Source organism: Brettanomyces bruxellensis, chromosome 9 (genome assembly GCF_011074885.1).
Source record: "Brettanomyces bruxellensis chromosome 9, complete sequence".
Lineage (NCBI taxonomy): Eukaryota > Fungi > Ascomycota > Pichiomycetes > Pichiales > Pichiaceae > Brettanomyces > Brettanomyces bruxellensis.
In genome coordinates this window covers 2,408,427-2,423,245 of record NC_054690.1, presented here as the reverse complement: position 1 = coordinate 2,423,245, position 14,819 = coordinate 2,408,427, and the positions used below count along the sequence as shown (strand labels likewise).

At 38.0% G+C, this 14,819-nt stretch overlaps 6 protein-coding genes across 6 annotated transcripts; 2 read left to right on the top strand and 4 right to left on the bottom strand.

The window, feature by feature from the left end:
- Positions 1-685: 685 nt before the first annotated feature.
- BRETT_002867 (uncharacterized protein) lies at positions 686-2,050 on the bottom strand (the record flags this gene model as incomplete). The annotated part of the gene is made up of 1 exon (XM_041281386.1): positions 686-2,050. The coding sequence occupies one exon, from the start codon at positions 2,048-2,050 to the stop codon at positions 686-688; it is 1,365 nt and encodes a 454-aa protein (XP_041139177.1).
- A 371-nt stretch (positions 2,051-2,421) lies between these two features.
- On the top strand, positions 2,422-2,927 carry BRETT_002866 (uncharacterized protein; the record flags this gene model as incomplete). Its single annotated transcript, XM_041281385.1, has 3 exons — positions 2,422-2,500; positions 2,526-2,538; positions 2,633-2,927. 3 exons carry the CDS (start codon positions 2,422-2,424, stop codon positions 2,925-2,927), a joined length of 387 nt encoding a protein of 128 aa, XP_041139176.1.
- A 182-nt stretch (positions 2,928-3,109) lies between these two features.
- Positions 3,110-3,730, bottom strand: PUP3 (proteasome core particle subunit beta 3; the record flags this gene model as incomplete). Its single annotated transcript, XM_041281384.1, has 1 exon — positions 3,110-3,730. The coding sequence occupies one exon, from the start codon at positions 3,728-3,730 to the stop codon at positions 3,110-3,112; it is 621 nt and encodes a 206-aa protein (XP_041139175.1).
- A 468-nt stretch (positions 3,731-4,198) lies between these two features.
- BRETT_002864 (uncharacterized protein) lies at positions 4,199-7,591 on the bottom strand (the record flags this gene model as incomplete). The annotated part of the gene is made up of 1 exon (XM_041281383.1): positions 4,199-7,591. The coding sequence occupies one exon, from the start codon at positions 7,589-7,591 to the stop codon at positions 4,199-4,201; it is 3,393 nt and encodes a 1,130-aa protein (XP_041139174.1).
- A 1,601-nt stretch (positions 7,592-9,192) lies between these two features.
- RHP51 (RecA recombinase Rhp51) lies at positions 9,193-10,383 on the top strand (the record flags this gene model as incomplete). Its single annotated transcript, XM_041281382.1, has 1 exon — positions 9,193-10,383. The coding sequence occupies one exon, from the start codon at positions 9,193-9,195 to the stop codon at positions 10,381-10,383; it is 1,191 nt and encodes a 396-aa protein (XP_041139173.1).
- A 377-nt stretch (positions 10,384-10,760) lies between these two features.
- On the bottom strand, positions 10,761-13,460 carry BRETT_002862 (uncharacterized protein; the record flags this gene model as incomplete). Its single annotated transcript, XM_041281381.1, has 1 exon — positions 10,761-13,460. The coding sequence occupies one exon, from the start codon at positions 13,458-13,460 to the stop codon at positions 10,761-10,763; it is 2,700 nt and encodes an 899-aa protein (XP_041139172.1).
- Positions 13,461-14,819: the final 1,359 nt, after the last annotated feature.

Below are 14,819 nucleotides of genomic sequence, written 5' to 3'. Positions count from 1 at the left end.
ATGAACACTTTATTTGTTCAACATTTCTGATTGATAGTCTAATTTTTCAATAGTGGAATATACTATCATGTCTATGTTTAGGACGTTGGCAGAGTCACCCAGTGTGATCACTCTATAGTAAGTATTTCCTTTACTTCACTTCTTTATTCTTTCTATTTTTTTTTTTTAATCGATCTGCTTTACTAATAGATATAAACAGTCATTACGCTGGAAATCCACTTTCTGTGAAAATGCTCGATATATTGAAAAAGGAAAGGGTCTGCAAGGACGTAAAAGAGAAGAATATAAAGCATGGCTTTTTATCACAATTCTTCGGAGATCGAAAAAAGCTCTCCTCAGGGATATATAGATATAAGATTGACGTGTCAAATTCCATTCCTACAAAGAAGCAGTTCGATCTTATGCTCACTTATGCAGCAACTTCACCCGCAGTGAAAAAGGCACTTTTTTCCGCTTTCCCCAAGGTAACAGTTACCTCGCTCGATAATTATTCATACGCAAAAGCATTCCCACCTGAAGCTTTGCATCAAGATCAGACTCCAAAATCTCAAGAATACATGATCAAGCATGATTTCTTTGTTCCTCCTTTGGCAGTTGATTGGGAGCATCGCTATCTAGTTTCAGACTCTGAAGATTTGAAACGGTTGCTACAAAAGTATCACACTGATAGTAAAATCACTAGCAATTAGTAGCCCATTCTCATAATCACATATGTTTGGGCCATGACACCAAATGTTTTGTCTAGTCCTTGATCAATCCAATCGATAACCCACTCACTTGGATCAACATCCTCTTCTTTATCTATCTTATTAAAATTTCCGTCGATCCATTGACACCACTTCAAAGGAAATGGTTGAGATCTGTTTGTAATTTTAATGTCATGTGTTTTGTCGACCAGTGTCGCCGTAAAACAAAAGGATGACCCTGAAAGTTCATCGATTGTGATCGCTGAGTTGTCTTCTGCTGAGTCTGTACTCCCTTTTTCTTCCTTCGAATTGTCTTTTCCATTACTAACAGTGTTTCTGTTTGTCGAAACTGCTAAAAGGCCAATATAAATATTGGTATTTCTTGCTGTAGCCCCCGTCTTATCAAATACTTTTGATGATCCATCCGCTTTTTCTGTGGCCGGTGACATTATACTTTCGATGTTGGCTTCAACCAAACGGTCTGCATCAGACAATTTTCCCTGGAAAAGATTTATATCTCTCTTTCCATATGCATTCGTTTGATGTTCCGACACTGTCCCCGACTGGGCAACGTGAACATCGATATTTCCGTCAACCTGCTCACTCATCACGTCCTCAAAGTTGTGCTTCACGTACTTGGACAAATTCGGATAGTTCTTCAAATCATGAACTAATTTAATGTTAATCACTTCATCTTTGCTATTCAACGTCTCAAGAACATCTGTTAGTCTAGTTGAAAATAGATTAATTCCCTTATTAATTGACTCCACCGCCTTTTTGGTGTCTGGAAGCTTGAGTAATTCTTCCCTCTCTTTATCTGTCAAATCTCTATCTCCCTCCAAAACACCAGTAATTCCAAAATCCTTGAATGCCGTCCTGAGCTTGTCCTCGACACCCTGCTCTTTAGCCTGTTTAATTGCACTTTCCGCCTTCACTTGTGCTTGCTGTGTTAATGACTGAGCTGTGCCCCATAATGATGTAATACCAGAGCTAACCTTTTTAGATCCATTTCCACTCCACCATTTTGAAAATGATGTTATTGGATCATTCACTTCCTCCGTATCATTTGCCTTTTCCTGCTCCTTGGTTTCCTTTGGGTCTTTATTGGTTTCTTCTATTGGCTTTTTAGTCACCTCCACCGTCGTACTTTCAACTTTTGTATCAACTTTCTTATCTTTATTTGTTGCCTCTAGTTCATCCAAAAAATCTAGAATATCCTGATCCGTCTTTCCTGAATTTCCTTTCTTTGCCTTAGAATCCTCTGAGTTTTGCTTAACTGGCGCACCTTCCCCCTCTTTTTGATCTGGAAGCGAATTGAGGAATTCGAACACCTCATCTTCATTTGTTTGTTTTTTGTCCGACATCCTTGTTGTTACGTGTTCAATATCACAATTGTAAATTGAAAAACTACTATGATCCCTAATTTGCATGAAATCGTGTAAAATTTTAAACAACAATTAAACGTTAACATATCGTAGTAGAAAGATGGCATTCGTAAATCTATACGTTCCTCGCAAGAGCAAAAATGTGTGGGCCCTATTTTTTTTGTGAACGTCAACGTCATTATTTCTTCCTGCTTAAACCCCTAATATAAATTAAGGAAATATAACTATTTTATCAGAGTAATAGTTATCATACGAATATCAAAGGGAATTCCTGACTATATTTGTATCCGTTGAAAGCCCAATACTCATACCAATCTAATTAATCAACAGTCAGTGTAGAAAGGATAATAATGCCATCAAGCGAAAAGAAGGTGCCTAAACAAGATGATTCACAATTATTCCCTGAAGTGGATGAAAATAACTTTATGGGTAAGTAATACGAAAGCCATAATAGACGATGATTTTAGGTAGCAATTTAATTTGGCATTGATTTTTCCCACCCATTATCATAAAGTTGATACTAACATATGACATTAATTTTTCCCTTCATTTAGCATGTAGTTCTTTAATGAGAGCATTAGACGAATGCCAGAAGAAGGGATTTATAAACAAAGCACTTGGACGATGTTCATCTTTGCGGCAGGAACTAAATATGTGCTTAGACCAGACAACACAGGCCAGGAGAAGGAGAAAGATCATACGTAAGAAAGCGGAAAGGAAGAAGTTTGAGGAGAAGAAAAAGAAGATGTTTGAAGAAGAATATGGAAAGGATGGGTACTTGAAGAAAGTTATAGAAAAGGAATACGAGATGAAGCATGGGAAGAAACCTGATGGAACTCCTACTTCCAATGAATGAACAGTTTTCATCTTATCTTCAGTCCATTTTATTTATCTGTCTATCTAACAAATTCCATTGTACATAATATAATCACAGTCAAGAATCGAGCATCCACTCAGGCTAAATTTATGTGGTTTAGTCCCACTGATTTACTTTATTGTATTTATTCACTGCACTGTAATTAAAGCTATATATAGGCCTTAATCCTGGCGTGTCTTTAAGAACCTCTTCACCACTTTATCTTTTGTTATCACGTAAACAACAGCTCCCCATCCAGAAAGTGCATCCCTGTCAACTGCATTTAGCAAAGCTTGTGATATAGTCTCAAATAAATCCTCTGGTTCTAAGTTGGGTTCATATAGTGATTCGCACATACCGAAAAGCTGTTCAGAGGCTGTTCCTGCGACAATAAAATCCTTAGCAAAATCTATGCAGCCAATGTAATCAAAACCACAAATGAATGGTTTTCCCGAGTGACTATTTAAACCTGCAACGATTGGTCCAACAAACCAAGGGCCAAATCTTCTTTTATACAACGAACTCGAAATTAAATTGGCGAAGCTCTCTGGCTCTATTTCCCTTTGCTCCTTCATCTTATACAAATTGGTCTTCTTTCTAAGATCTTCGTGTACAGACATCACATCTGTGGCCAATCCGGTCAATCCTAGAAACACATGTCCATAATGGAATATTTTTTCAAAATCATTTGAAAGGCCTAGCGACTGTTGTCCTAAACGAAGATCGGAAGCTATTGCAACGCAATCCTTTCCCACCATAGCAACTGCTGATCCTCCATTGTAAGTGCTTGGATCTTGAGACATCGTGTTCGTATATATATATATATATATATGTATGTATGTATATGGTAATGTTTCAAATATTGTACTTCTTTCTTTTCCAAAATAAAAAACTCGACTGGCAACCCAAAGATGAAGAGCTATCGATTTGTTTTTGTTATCTGTATTGATTTGTTGCTTACCCAGCAATGATAAAGATCAATTGTTGGCTGGCCCTGATTGTTTCAGATGTTGTGGTTTGAAAAGAAGAGACCCAACCTTCGAATTTCCATGCGTTCCATTTTTTTTGTCTCTCTTTGCCTTCCTATGAGAAAATGAATTTGTGAGTTTGGGGTGAGAAAGGAAAAAATGCTGGTGCGTACCACTACAAAAAAAAAAAAAAAAAAGTAGAAAAACTACGTCTCTTGATTTTAAAAATACTACGAAAAAAAAAAAGGATTTCACTTTTCGAATGTAACATCTAAGCCCAGTTTATCTATACAAAATATGTATTTAAGCTGAAATTTCGTTATCCCTAGCCTCATCCTGTGGCTCACTTCTACTATCCTTAAAATTTTGATCATCATCTTCATCGTCTTCTTCCTCTTCCTCTTGGATAATATTATCCCTCTCCTCTGCTTCAGCTAATTTCTTCCGACGAAGAACAATTGCACTTTGCATAATGGCTATATAGCTTCCAAATTTAAGCAATTCATTTGAAAAATAGTTCAATCTATTTAGATAGTTTTTCCGAATCATACGGATATTGTTTGAAGTATTTCCTGCTTTTTTGCCCCTTCCAAATAAGCCACTCTTGCCGGGCCTTGCTCGAGGACCCCCGGCAAAACTTTGTAGCCTATCTTGAAATATTCCTAATTCTCGGTGTTTCCTACATGTCAGTTGAAGGCTGCAATAATACTGTTTCAATTTATTCAACTGCTCTATCATTGAATTTTCACTGGCAATGAGTCCATACACAACAGGCTGCCATTTTTGGATCGTCACCGATGATAAGTAATCTTCAGCTTTTGCTCTTTCCATTGATCCAGAAGTTACACCATCCATGATCTGGAACATTTTGGTAGACCAACCATATTCAATGGAAGAAATTGTCTCTTCCGGAGGTATCGAAGATGTTCTTGCTGCCCAAAAGTTGCAGCTGTCACAAAATTCTGCAGCATTTTGTGTAGTTCCAGAGCAGAAGAATATCCTCCTGTAATTTTTGAATGTACTCGAATCATTCAACGGTAAATTGAGCACCCAGAATGTTTCCTCCCTTGTTCTTATCTGAATCTTCTGCATATGCTTGAGAATATGGAAGTAAAGTTTTGACTTCGGACGAACTAATTGAGCATAACAAGAGTTTAATGTCACAGAAGCTAAGCAGATGGCAGAATCAGTCCAGTTTCCGTCACCCTTATTTCTGGAATTGTTCATTCTGCCTGACTTTTCAAAGCTAAAAAGTCGAAGTTGACCCTCTGAAACTACCGTGAAATGATCCCTCCATGGTATTCTCGATCCTCCAGAAAAGCCAGCAAATCGCAGATTTGAGTGTTTAAATAATTCATTCAACGAAGATAGTGAACCAACCACGGAGCTCTGTCTGTTCGTATTCATACTTTGAATGACACTATGCGTTAAAACCACCTTCTGAATACCCTCTTTAATCCAAGGCGGACCTCCCATTTCAAGCTCTACATCTCCATCTTCCTCGACAAAATAAGGATCGTTTGGAGTGCAATCTCCAACTGTTAGCGAAAAGTCTGGATTTAGTGGGCCCGGATTCCTAGAACTAAATCTTGTGAGAATACTTGCATTAATGGAGCCAGTAGTAAAGGTGCTTCCGGCCCCAAAAGAGTACATGGAGTTTCTACTGCTGTCTAATGCTGTCATGGAACCTTCCGCTCTAATAGCCTTAGCAAAGCCAAAAGAAGAGCTTGGTGTGTTTCCAACAATAGCAGCAGAGGAAAATAAAGAAAGATCATCCGCTTTGCCATGCTCCCCTTTGCTGAACAACGAATTAATCGATTGTCTCGGCTTTAAACTGTTCTGCACTGTTTCATCGTTCTCAACGCTCTCCTCAGAATCCGATGCTATAACGTGACCATTAGAAAGTTTTCCTGATGCTCCTATCTGCATACTTGTAGCATCCGTAAGATGAAGCTCGTTTGATGACAAGCTGGCATAAAAGTCTTTCAATTCATGCTCTAGAAGTTTAGTGTTTGAATATGGAACATTAGCCTGCGTCATGGCTGCAATAGTATTCTTGACGAATTTTGATTTGGAAATTCTCTTCACCCTCTCATTACCACGCCCTTTGGTATGTAGGTCAGTATTAAGAATGATTAAAGAGTATGCCACCAAATAGACGCCATTAGGGCTTCCAAATAATGTTTTCCTATTGCATATGCCGAACACTTCGAACCAACTTTTCGAAAATGAGTCAATAATTCTATCAATATATTGAGATTCACCTTTGAAAAAAAGCTTATCGCAGAGAATACGTAGAGATGACAACATATTATAATTCCAGCGAAACTTTGACATATAGAACATTCGCACAATATCGGAATCCAGAGGAGCATTATCACCTTTATTCATTCCACCTCCTAAAAATGTAAGATAGTCCTTTGGTTCAACGTCCTCAAATGTTGAATCATACAACTTAAGGGCCACCTCTTTCAGATGTGCAAGTCTCGCAACTGGATAGTTTGGATCATCAATTGGTATGTTTTTAGAAGAAAATAATGCGTGCAAGGATGAACTTGGGTCTTTCAAGTCATGTATAATTTCTTGGTCAGTCCCCGGTTGGTCAACGTTCATTGATTCCAGATCAATTTCATCGTCAGACTGTATTGTCTCGAGTGGAGCATTCTTTTCTTGTTGAATTCGCATTTCTTGAAACTGCTTCTCCACATTTGCTTCTTGGTTAAGCTCGCTATCTGCGACTCTTATGATGTGATCATTTATTTGATCATCTCTTGATTGCCCCTTTTCAATCTTTGTCTTTTCATGCACCAGATGAGCATCGGCCTTAGGAATATCAATAGGTTCTTTTTCTGATGTTGATTTCTCGTCATTCTTTTCTTCAAGTGCATTTGAATGTGCAGTGTTTTCCTGAGCAATATCTATTTGATCATGATTAATCTGGCTTTCTACTTTCAGCGAGGAGTTTTGATGTATTCCTGGATCTGTAGATTGTTCTGAAATGGTAGGCTTTATGGCAACCGTCTGAAGTGATGGCTTTGCTGTTGTTATAGGACCCACGGTACCAGACTCTGAATCCTGTTCTGCGACATTCCGTGAATAACCATCAGAAATGACGAGCCTTATATTCTGTTTGTTCTGACCAGCGTTCTTAGCTGAAGAATTGTTCCTTCCAGTTCTCTTTGTCTGAGGCTTGCTTTTAGGATCGAGGCTTCTCGTCTTCGGAGCATTCATTATGTGATCTTCGGCAACCTTGTTTGTTTTATCCCTCCTCATAATACGAGCGTTTCTTAGAGGAATGTTCTTTTGGTCAACCCTTATAATTTCTATTTTCTTTCCACTAGCTTGTTTGTGTGAGCTTACGGTATTGCTTCTTTCTAACTTTATCTTACCCACCAGTAGATGCTGAAATTTTTCGATGCCATTTTCAGATTCCTCTGTGGGTGTTTTCAGCTGCTTCTCCACTGTATGTTGGTCCTCACGCACATTTATTGTGGGAGTATCACCTGCCTTGTTACTTCCCTCAGGACCAACACGTATTCTGGGAATTGATTCCTCGTTGTTAAACTTTTTGTTATTATTTGTCGACTGGCTAAACGGCATTGATGAAAAATCCATATACTTTGAAGTTACAGTGGTATCCAAAATTGGAGCTGAAATTTTTATGTGTTCAACGTCCTTCCTTATATTTGGCTTCATATGTAAATGAGAAGTCTTTTCCCTAGAATTCTTCTTGTCTTCCCCCGAAGTTCGACGGCTCTTGTTTCTCTGCCAACTTCGAAAGTGCCACATTGTCAAAGAAGAATCTGCTGCCTAGTTATTTGACTGATCTTTAGTCTTCACGATGATAAGTTTAAATCTTATATGGCTGCAGCGTATATGAAAAGAATTTTGGTCCTAGTAGCTTGTACTTCCCTACTTTAAACAGGTGAAACAAGTAGTCAATAGGGTTTGTACTCAAATAATATTTTAGGAAGATATAGCATCATCTATATCTAATTAGATAAATATTATTTAAATCTTACCATGACACGATTAGCACTATAATTTCCTACGTTGAGATCAATTCTCATTGGTGTGCAGACTTTCCTCGTGATTTCATCATATTCTATTCCATAATTTATTTTTTATTGGTTATTCCAACTGGTATTATCCGTACCTAAATTTACATTCCTCTACAACAATCAAGCGTGGCCGACTAATTGTTAGGTCACTGTGAGTTAATTGTCCTCACTTTTCTCTTTCATTGAATTTTTATTATTTGTTTTTCAACCCAAATTCTGACTTTGGTTTTTGGCATTGTCAGTGGTGGTGCTTGTCTGTGTTTATGTTTTCTTGAAATCAGCATTCCCTTACCCTTGCTTTCGTAAAGCTACGGCGAATTTTTCGGCATTCCTTATAGGCATATTAATTTCCGTTCGAAGAAATTTATTATCCATTGGAGGCAATAAAGACCATGCTTATAGACATATATATGTACGTAATATATAGCAGACTATATCTAAATATTTCAGTATTTGTTTTTGACAAATGTGTAAGCCACAGACCGTTATGTTATGTCTTTTTCTAATATTTATGCCCTTGACGTTTCTAAAGTGATGTTTCCCATAAATGTTTCTTCATTAAAGCGTAGGCACGGCTTTAATATTATCAAGCAAGGAGAATGTTTAATTTCAGTTTCGCTGTATTGTTTTTAAAAACAGTCATTGGAATTTTCTTGAAAGGTATCTGGCGCTTGATTATGTATCATCTTTGTTGGACACTACCTACTTCTCAGGTTTTAAGCTTTGACTCCCTACATTTTTCTCTAATCAGTTTTCGTTCTTCGTTTCGAATTTCTTTCATTGCTCATAATATTTCTCCTATATCGATGCACCCCTACTTATAGATCATATTTCCTTTTTTATCCCATACTTTGGACAAATGGCTTAATCAGACTGTACTCCTTTTTTTTTCTTCAGCTTTTTGCAGCCCTGATTTTTACGCGTTTCGCGAAGGCGTTGATATTTTCTCCAGAAAAAATGAAAGGTAAATAGATGACAAAATTTTACTACCTCATATTTGATCTGCATTCATGCCCAGCTTTGATCTGATATTATGTTATGGGAATCAAGCGAACGGTCAACTTGATATTATTCGCATTCTCGATTGTTAGTTATTCAACTGCAAATTGAGACCCCAGTGTGATTTCGTCCCTCATTTATTTTTGGAGTCCCTTCTAGTTGATTAAATAAATTATATCAGCATCGAACGGTAACGGAGTTGTTGTGTTCTCATCTGTGCGATTATAATATTCAGATATGACTTCAAGTTCAGCAGCTGTCTCCCAAACTGAGCAGGCCATAGATCTTTCATACCATGGAGATGATGACGATGTTGTTTCGTCAAAATCGCAAAGTGGAAATAATGCGATTGTTGTCGATGATGCAGAAACTGAAAGGCATCCCAGAAAAGCTACAGCACCCCCACCTTCAGATGTTATGGATGAAGACGATGATGGCCAAGTTGGTCCTTCTCCAATAGAGTCGCTAATTGGCAATGGCATTACTAACAATGATATCAAAAAGCTTCAAGAGGCTGGCTTTTACACAGTTGAATCTATTGCATATACTCCGAAGAGAAAGCTGATTACGGTTAAAGGTATTTCTGAACAAAAAGCTGATAAACTGCTTACAGAAGCCAGTAAGATTGTTCCCCTTGGCTTTACTACGGCGACTGAATTTCACCAGAGGCGTGCAGAGTTGATAACCTTAACTACCGGCTCCAAGCAGTTGGATACTTTATTGGGAGGTGGAATCGAAACTGGTGCAATAACGGAGGTGTTTGGAGAATTCCGAACGGGAAAATCACAGCTTTGTCATACGCTAGCAATTACAGCACAGTTACCTGTTGATATGGGAGGAGGGGAGGGCAAGTGTCTTTACATTGATACAGAGGGAACATTCCGTCCAGTTCGACTGGTTTCTATCGCTCGAAGATTTAGTTTGGATGAAAACGAGGCTTTGGATAATGTTGCTTATGCCAGAGCATATAATGCTGATCACCAGATGCAGCTTCTTAAGCAGGCAGCACAAATGATGTCCCAGTCACGGTTTTCTTTGCTCATAGTTGATTCTGTCATGGCTCTATATAGAACTGATTATAGTGGACGGGCAGAATTAAGTGCAAGACAAATGCATGTTGCTAAATTTATGAGGGCTTTACAAAGACTGGCTGATGAATTTGGTATAGCCGTTCTAATAACTAACCAAGTTGTGGCCCAGGTTGATAGTAGTGCTATATTTAATCCAGACCCAAAGAAGCCCATTGGTGGAAACATTATTGCTCACTCATCGACAACTAGACTTTACTTTAAAAAGGGCAAAGGTCGCAACAGAATTTGCAAGATATATGACAGTCCTTGCTTGGCGGAAACTGAGACCGTCTTTGCCATAGGAGAGGGAGGTATAATGGATCCAAATGATGGCACTGAAGACAGTGATGAGGAATGAAAAAGATTTTCTGGTTTTGTGCTTTTGCACCATTATAAGGAGTCATATATATCGTTTTTGTCTTGCTTTCTTTCATATCTTCTTCCTTCTCCTGTTCGAGCTATTTTTTTGTTTGTTTTGTTAGCTTTCTCTTTTAGTCAAAGTGCTTATTATATACCCTTTCCTTAGAAAGCACCGTATCGCATTACGGTTTATCACTTGAATTTATTTTGTCGGCGTTATTTCACATTAGTAGAGCTTTTAAAACAAGATGCATCAGTACATGATACACCTCAAAAAATGTTGTAGTAAGAAAGAAGCATTGTTACAATAAAGTTAAATATTTAATATACATGGGAAGAAAAGGTAAACGGTATCAAAACCGAAGCGCGCACACTTTAAAACTCTGGAGACATATTCATATCAAACCATCCAAGAAAGTCGTCACCATTTTCTGTCCAGTTGTCACCTCCCTGCTGCTGGAATATTGAGTCAATAAACATATCATTCAAATTCGAATTTTGTGCAGGTGGTGTTCTTCCTGCGGAAAAACTATTTGTCGGTGTGTTTGATGAAGTTGAGCTTCCGGTACTGACATTTGAAGAGCCTACAGTGCTGGTTTTCTTTCCGTTAATTGTATAGCCAGAATTTGTGGGGAAAAGTGGTGGTGGAACCATGCCATTAACGCCTGCAGCCATCGATGTTCCAGTAACAGAAGGTATACTTTGTATCCCGGAAAACTTAGACTGCCCTTGTGAATTCTCAGCTCTTACGCCATAATTTGACATAGTTGCCTGCCCCTTCTTCTTCTTGTATTTACGTCCCTTCCGTTTAGAGTGATTTTTCGCTTGAGATATCATTCCAGAGGATCCAAGTCCGCCTAATGATCCGGTAGACTCTAGCATTGCCAATGGTATTCCATTAATCTGATCAGGCTTTGCTAAACCTGCAGCAGTTGCAGAAGCCTTAGCATTTGTTATAGCCTGGTCTGTTGGTACCAAAGTTGTCACTGTTGTGCCATCTGGAGTTGTCGTTGTAATTGTCTTAAAGTCTTCCTTGGTTATTTGATTGTAAAAGGGAAGAGGTTTTGCCTTTTTCTTTGCATTTTGCACTTCTTCTGATTCTACAAACTTTCCTTCCTTCTTGTTCTGTTGATCGACAATAAATCTTCTTCTGGCCTCGTGAATGTTCCAAACAAGATCGTAAAATAAGGATCCAGTCAAATGGGATCTCATTCTTGCAATTATACCTTCTTCCCCCGTGAAAAGTTCGGGATGGGTAATGATCACAAAATTCAATTTCTCTAAAACAGTTGCAGTACGACTGATATCGTTATTGACATCTTTCCATGCAGCAAGCATATTTCTAAACAGTCGATGCACGGTGACAACAGACTGTCTAGCAGAATCAACATATTTAGACGGTAGGTACTCCGTTAACTGAAGTCTGAAAAGAATGAATGCTGCCGTGGTCACGGAATGTCTTACATATATAGGACATTCTGTCAACTGCATTTTTTCCAGAAGTTTGGAAACCAGCGTCACAATTCTTGTTGCAGAGGTATGGGCCTCTTGAACATATTTGATCTGATCCTCGCTTGGTGTCCCTGGAAGGAAAGCAAATAAGCAAACCATCAATCGCACGTAAAGGAAATATATCTCAACAACACTGTCATCAATTTGAAGCTTAAAGGCCAACCTATTAAGCTCACCCTCCAGAATAGACAATGCACCGGCTCTATTTCTTGGTTCCATCAATCCATCAGGGCTTGTTACGTTCAAACCCATTACATTCACGAGTTTCGACTGGAATATGGCAAGGCTGAGAAGACAACGAAAGTTCTTGGGTAGAGTTTGATCCAAACGTGCTTTTTCTAAAAAGTAGTCGGCACGAAGAGAAGGAGGAAGGCCTAGATTCGAGGACCAAAACTGTTCACAGAAGAAAACAGCAAGCCACGTCCGTGTCCTCCATTTTTCTGCATCCTGAAGGGCAACTTGAGTTCTAGAAAACTCCTGAATAAATTTCCCTCTATGAAGTCCTAATTGCATCGAAAGGCATTTAGCTAATCCTATAAAACGATAAGAGCAGTCATCCAAAACCTTCTGATTTGGAAGAGGCCATGTGCCCAAAATTAAAAGGGCCTGTACAATGTGTGTTGATCGAGGAGTGCGAATCCAGCATGTCTCGATTGCCAGCTGTTTTATTAGTGCAGCCAATGATACATATAGCGTTGGCTCTGGATCCGAAAGACATGCTGTTAACATGACAGTCCAAAACAAAAGTTGGGACTGGTGATAAAGATCTGTAGCATTATCTGAAATCATAATTGGTAAGTACGGAAGGTAGTTTTTAATAAATCTGTCATGAAGTTCGTCTACTTTCTGAACGCTAATTTTGACGTCTCCTAGTCTAAACTCGGATATATGTTCACCAGGTTTGATTGTTCTGAGAAGAGGATTCATATTTATTGGTGTGACCATGGCTGTTTGATGTGATACTGGATGGTCATCGATATTATCTGCTGTTTTGTCAATATTACTTGTCTGAGAACCCATGGAAGAATTATTCAAATTATAATTTATGGGAAGATTATGCATATCACTAACATTTTCTGATGGGGCGTTCAGCCTTCCAACATTAGCACATCCAGCACGTTCACTAGAAGGAGTTTTGGACACATCATTAATCATATTTTGAAATGATGCATGATTAGGCGGTAAAGAATTTGCCTTCTGTAAAGCTTCTGCTATTAAACTTTCGTTCTTAGTGAGGAGCTCTATTTTATGTCTGAGCTCTTCCACATCATTACGTAAAGACTGAATTTGTGATCCCTTCTTTGGACGAAATTCTGGATCTATTTCGCACTTTAAATCCATCCGTTCACAACGTGTGCATGGTCTTGGAAAACTTTCCGATGCGTTGCATTTAATTTTGTGTTGTCTGCAATGTGTACAAGATGTTACTGGACGATGGCCAGCCGCTGCATGTGGTTTTCTCTGGTTTTCTTCTTTCTTCTTTTTTGAAGTTTTAGACCCAGAGTATATGGATTCTGTCGCCTTCCGTTTTTCTGTTCTCTCCGTCTTCTGAGATTTCGACATTTTTACTTGTTTTCGCTTGGATGGACGACCAACTTTCCTTGAATGTTTTACAGGTACTACCGAAGGTCCAGGTCTTTGCTCTTGTTGTGATGCATTGGAAATATTTGTGTCTGTCCCACTCATTAACTGAGCTTGGTCCATTTTTTATTTGCTGAAATGATCTTTGCACTTGGGTTGTTTAAATCTGATTTTGGAGTGTAGTAAGACCAAATAAATAAACGTATATAGCCAGAAAATAGTTCTCGCAGATCCAGGATTGACTATTTACGTACTTGTACTGGAAAACGCGAATTCCTTGAATAGATTAAAGAAAGAAGAATAGTAATAATAGTTTTCTGATCTCTACGGCCGGTGGGAGAATTTCACAACGGAACTAATATTTTCGTTTGAAAGGTATCAATGGTATTTTTTTTTTGTTTGTCTAATTTTCACCTTCTTGAACTTTATCTTTGCTTCTACTTGCTAGTCCAGATTGAATATGATCATTATCGCTTTCCGTTTTTAAATTAAAGGTGGTTGGAAAATAAGGAAATCGAAGTATATTTTACTTTATTGAATATTCGATAGCTATTGAGAATATCAAAGTTAAATCGCAGCGAAAGGATTCATTTTTGCATAAACCGTTAGAGAGTAAAATTCGAACTTGGTCGCTTCCGACGGGGTAAGAAAAGCTCGATTTACATGCGTATTGTCAGAAAATCTGCCGCACTTACGTTAAAACTTACAGACGCAAAGCAAAATAAGAGTTCAAAGATGCTTTACAGAATATGGCAGTGTCACGTGTTATTATTATGTATAATGGGTCATTAATGTGGATAATGAAGTTTTCTCTGAAGAATGAATATCTCGTAAGTGCAATTTGTAATGTTTTGTGTGATAATATTAATCTTAATTAGACAACAAAATGTGGCATTTTATATTATTCGTGCTTTGTGATAAGCTGCTTTTGGAGACCCGAGAATACAATCTTAATCAAAGATGTACAATGTGATAGGATTTTATCATGCATGCTTGTAATTAATTAAGCTCGTAAAAGGATTATTTTTTACTAAATATCTGAAAGTGTATACGCTATATGAATGTTTGGATGTACACTGATAAAATGGAGTCCGATGGGTTCGCGTTGTGCAAAAAAATAGCTTTGACATTAGTCCTTGACCAATCGTCCAATAAGGTCTTTTCTTTATATTACTTTCCTGTCAAAATCATTGCCACACCCATATTATTATACAAAATTTCCAAATTATCGGAAGCTTTCAGAATAATAAGGCGAATAGAGTTTTTTTGAATAGTTGAAAAGGTTGCTTTGGTAAATTTATCCCAACGCAGGGTTATTTTTTTTATATTCACTAGTTAAAA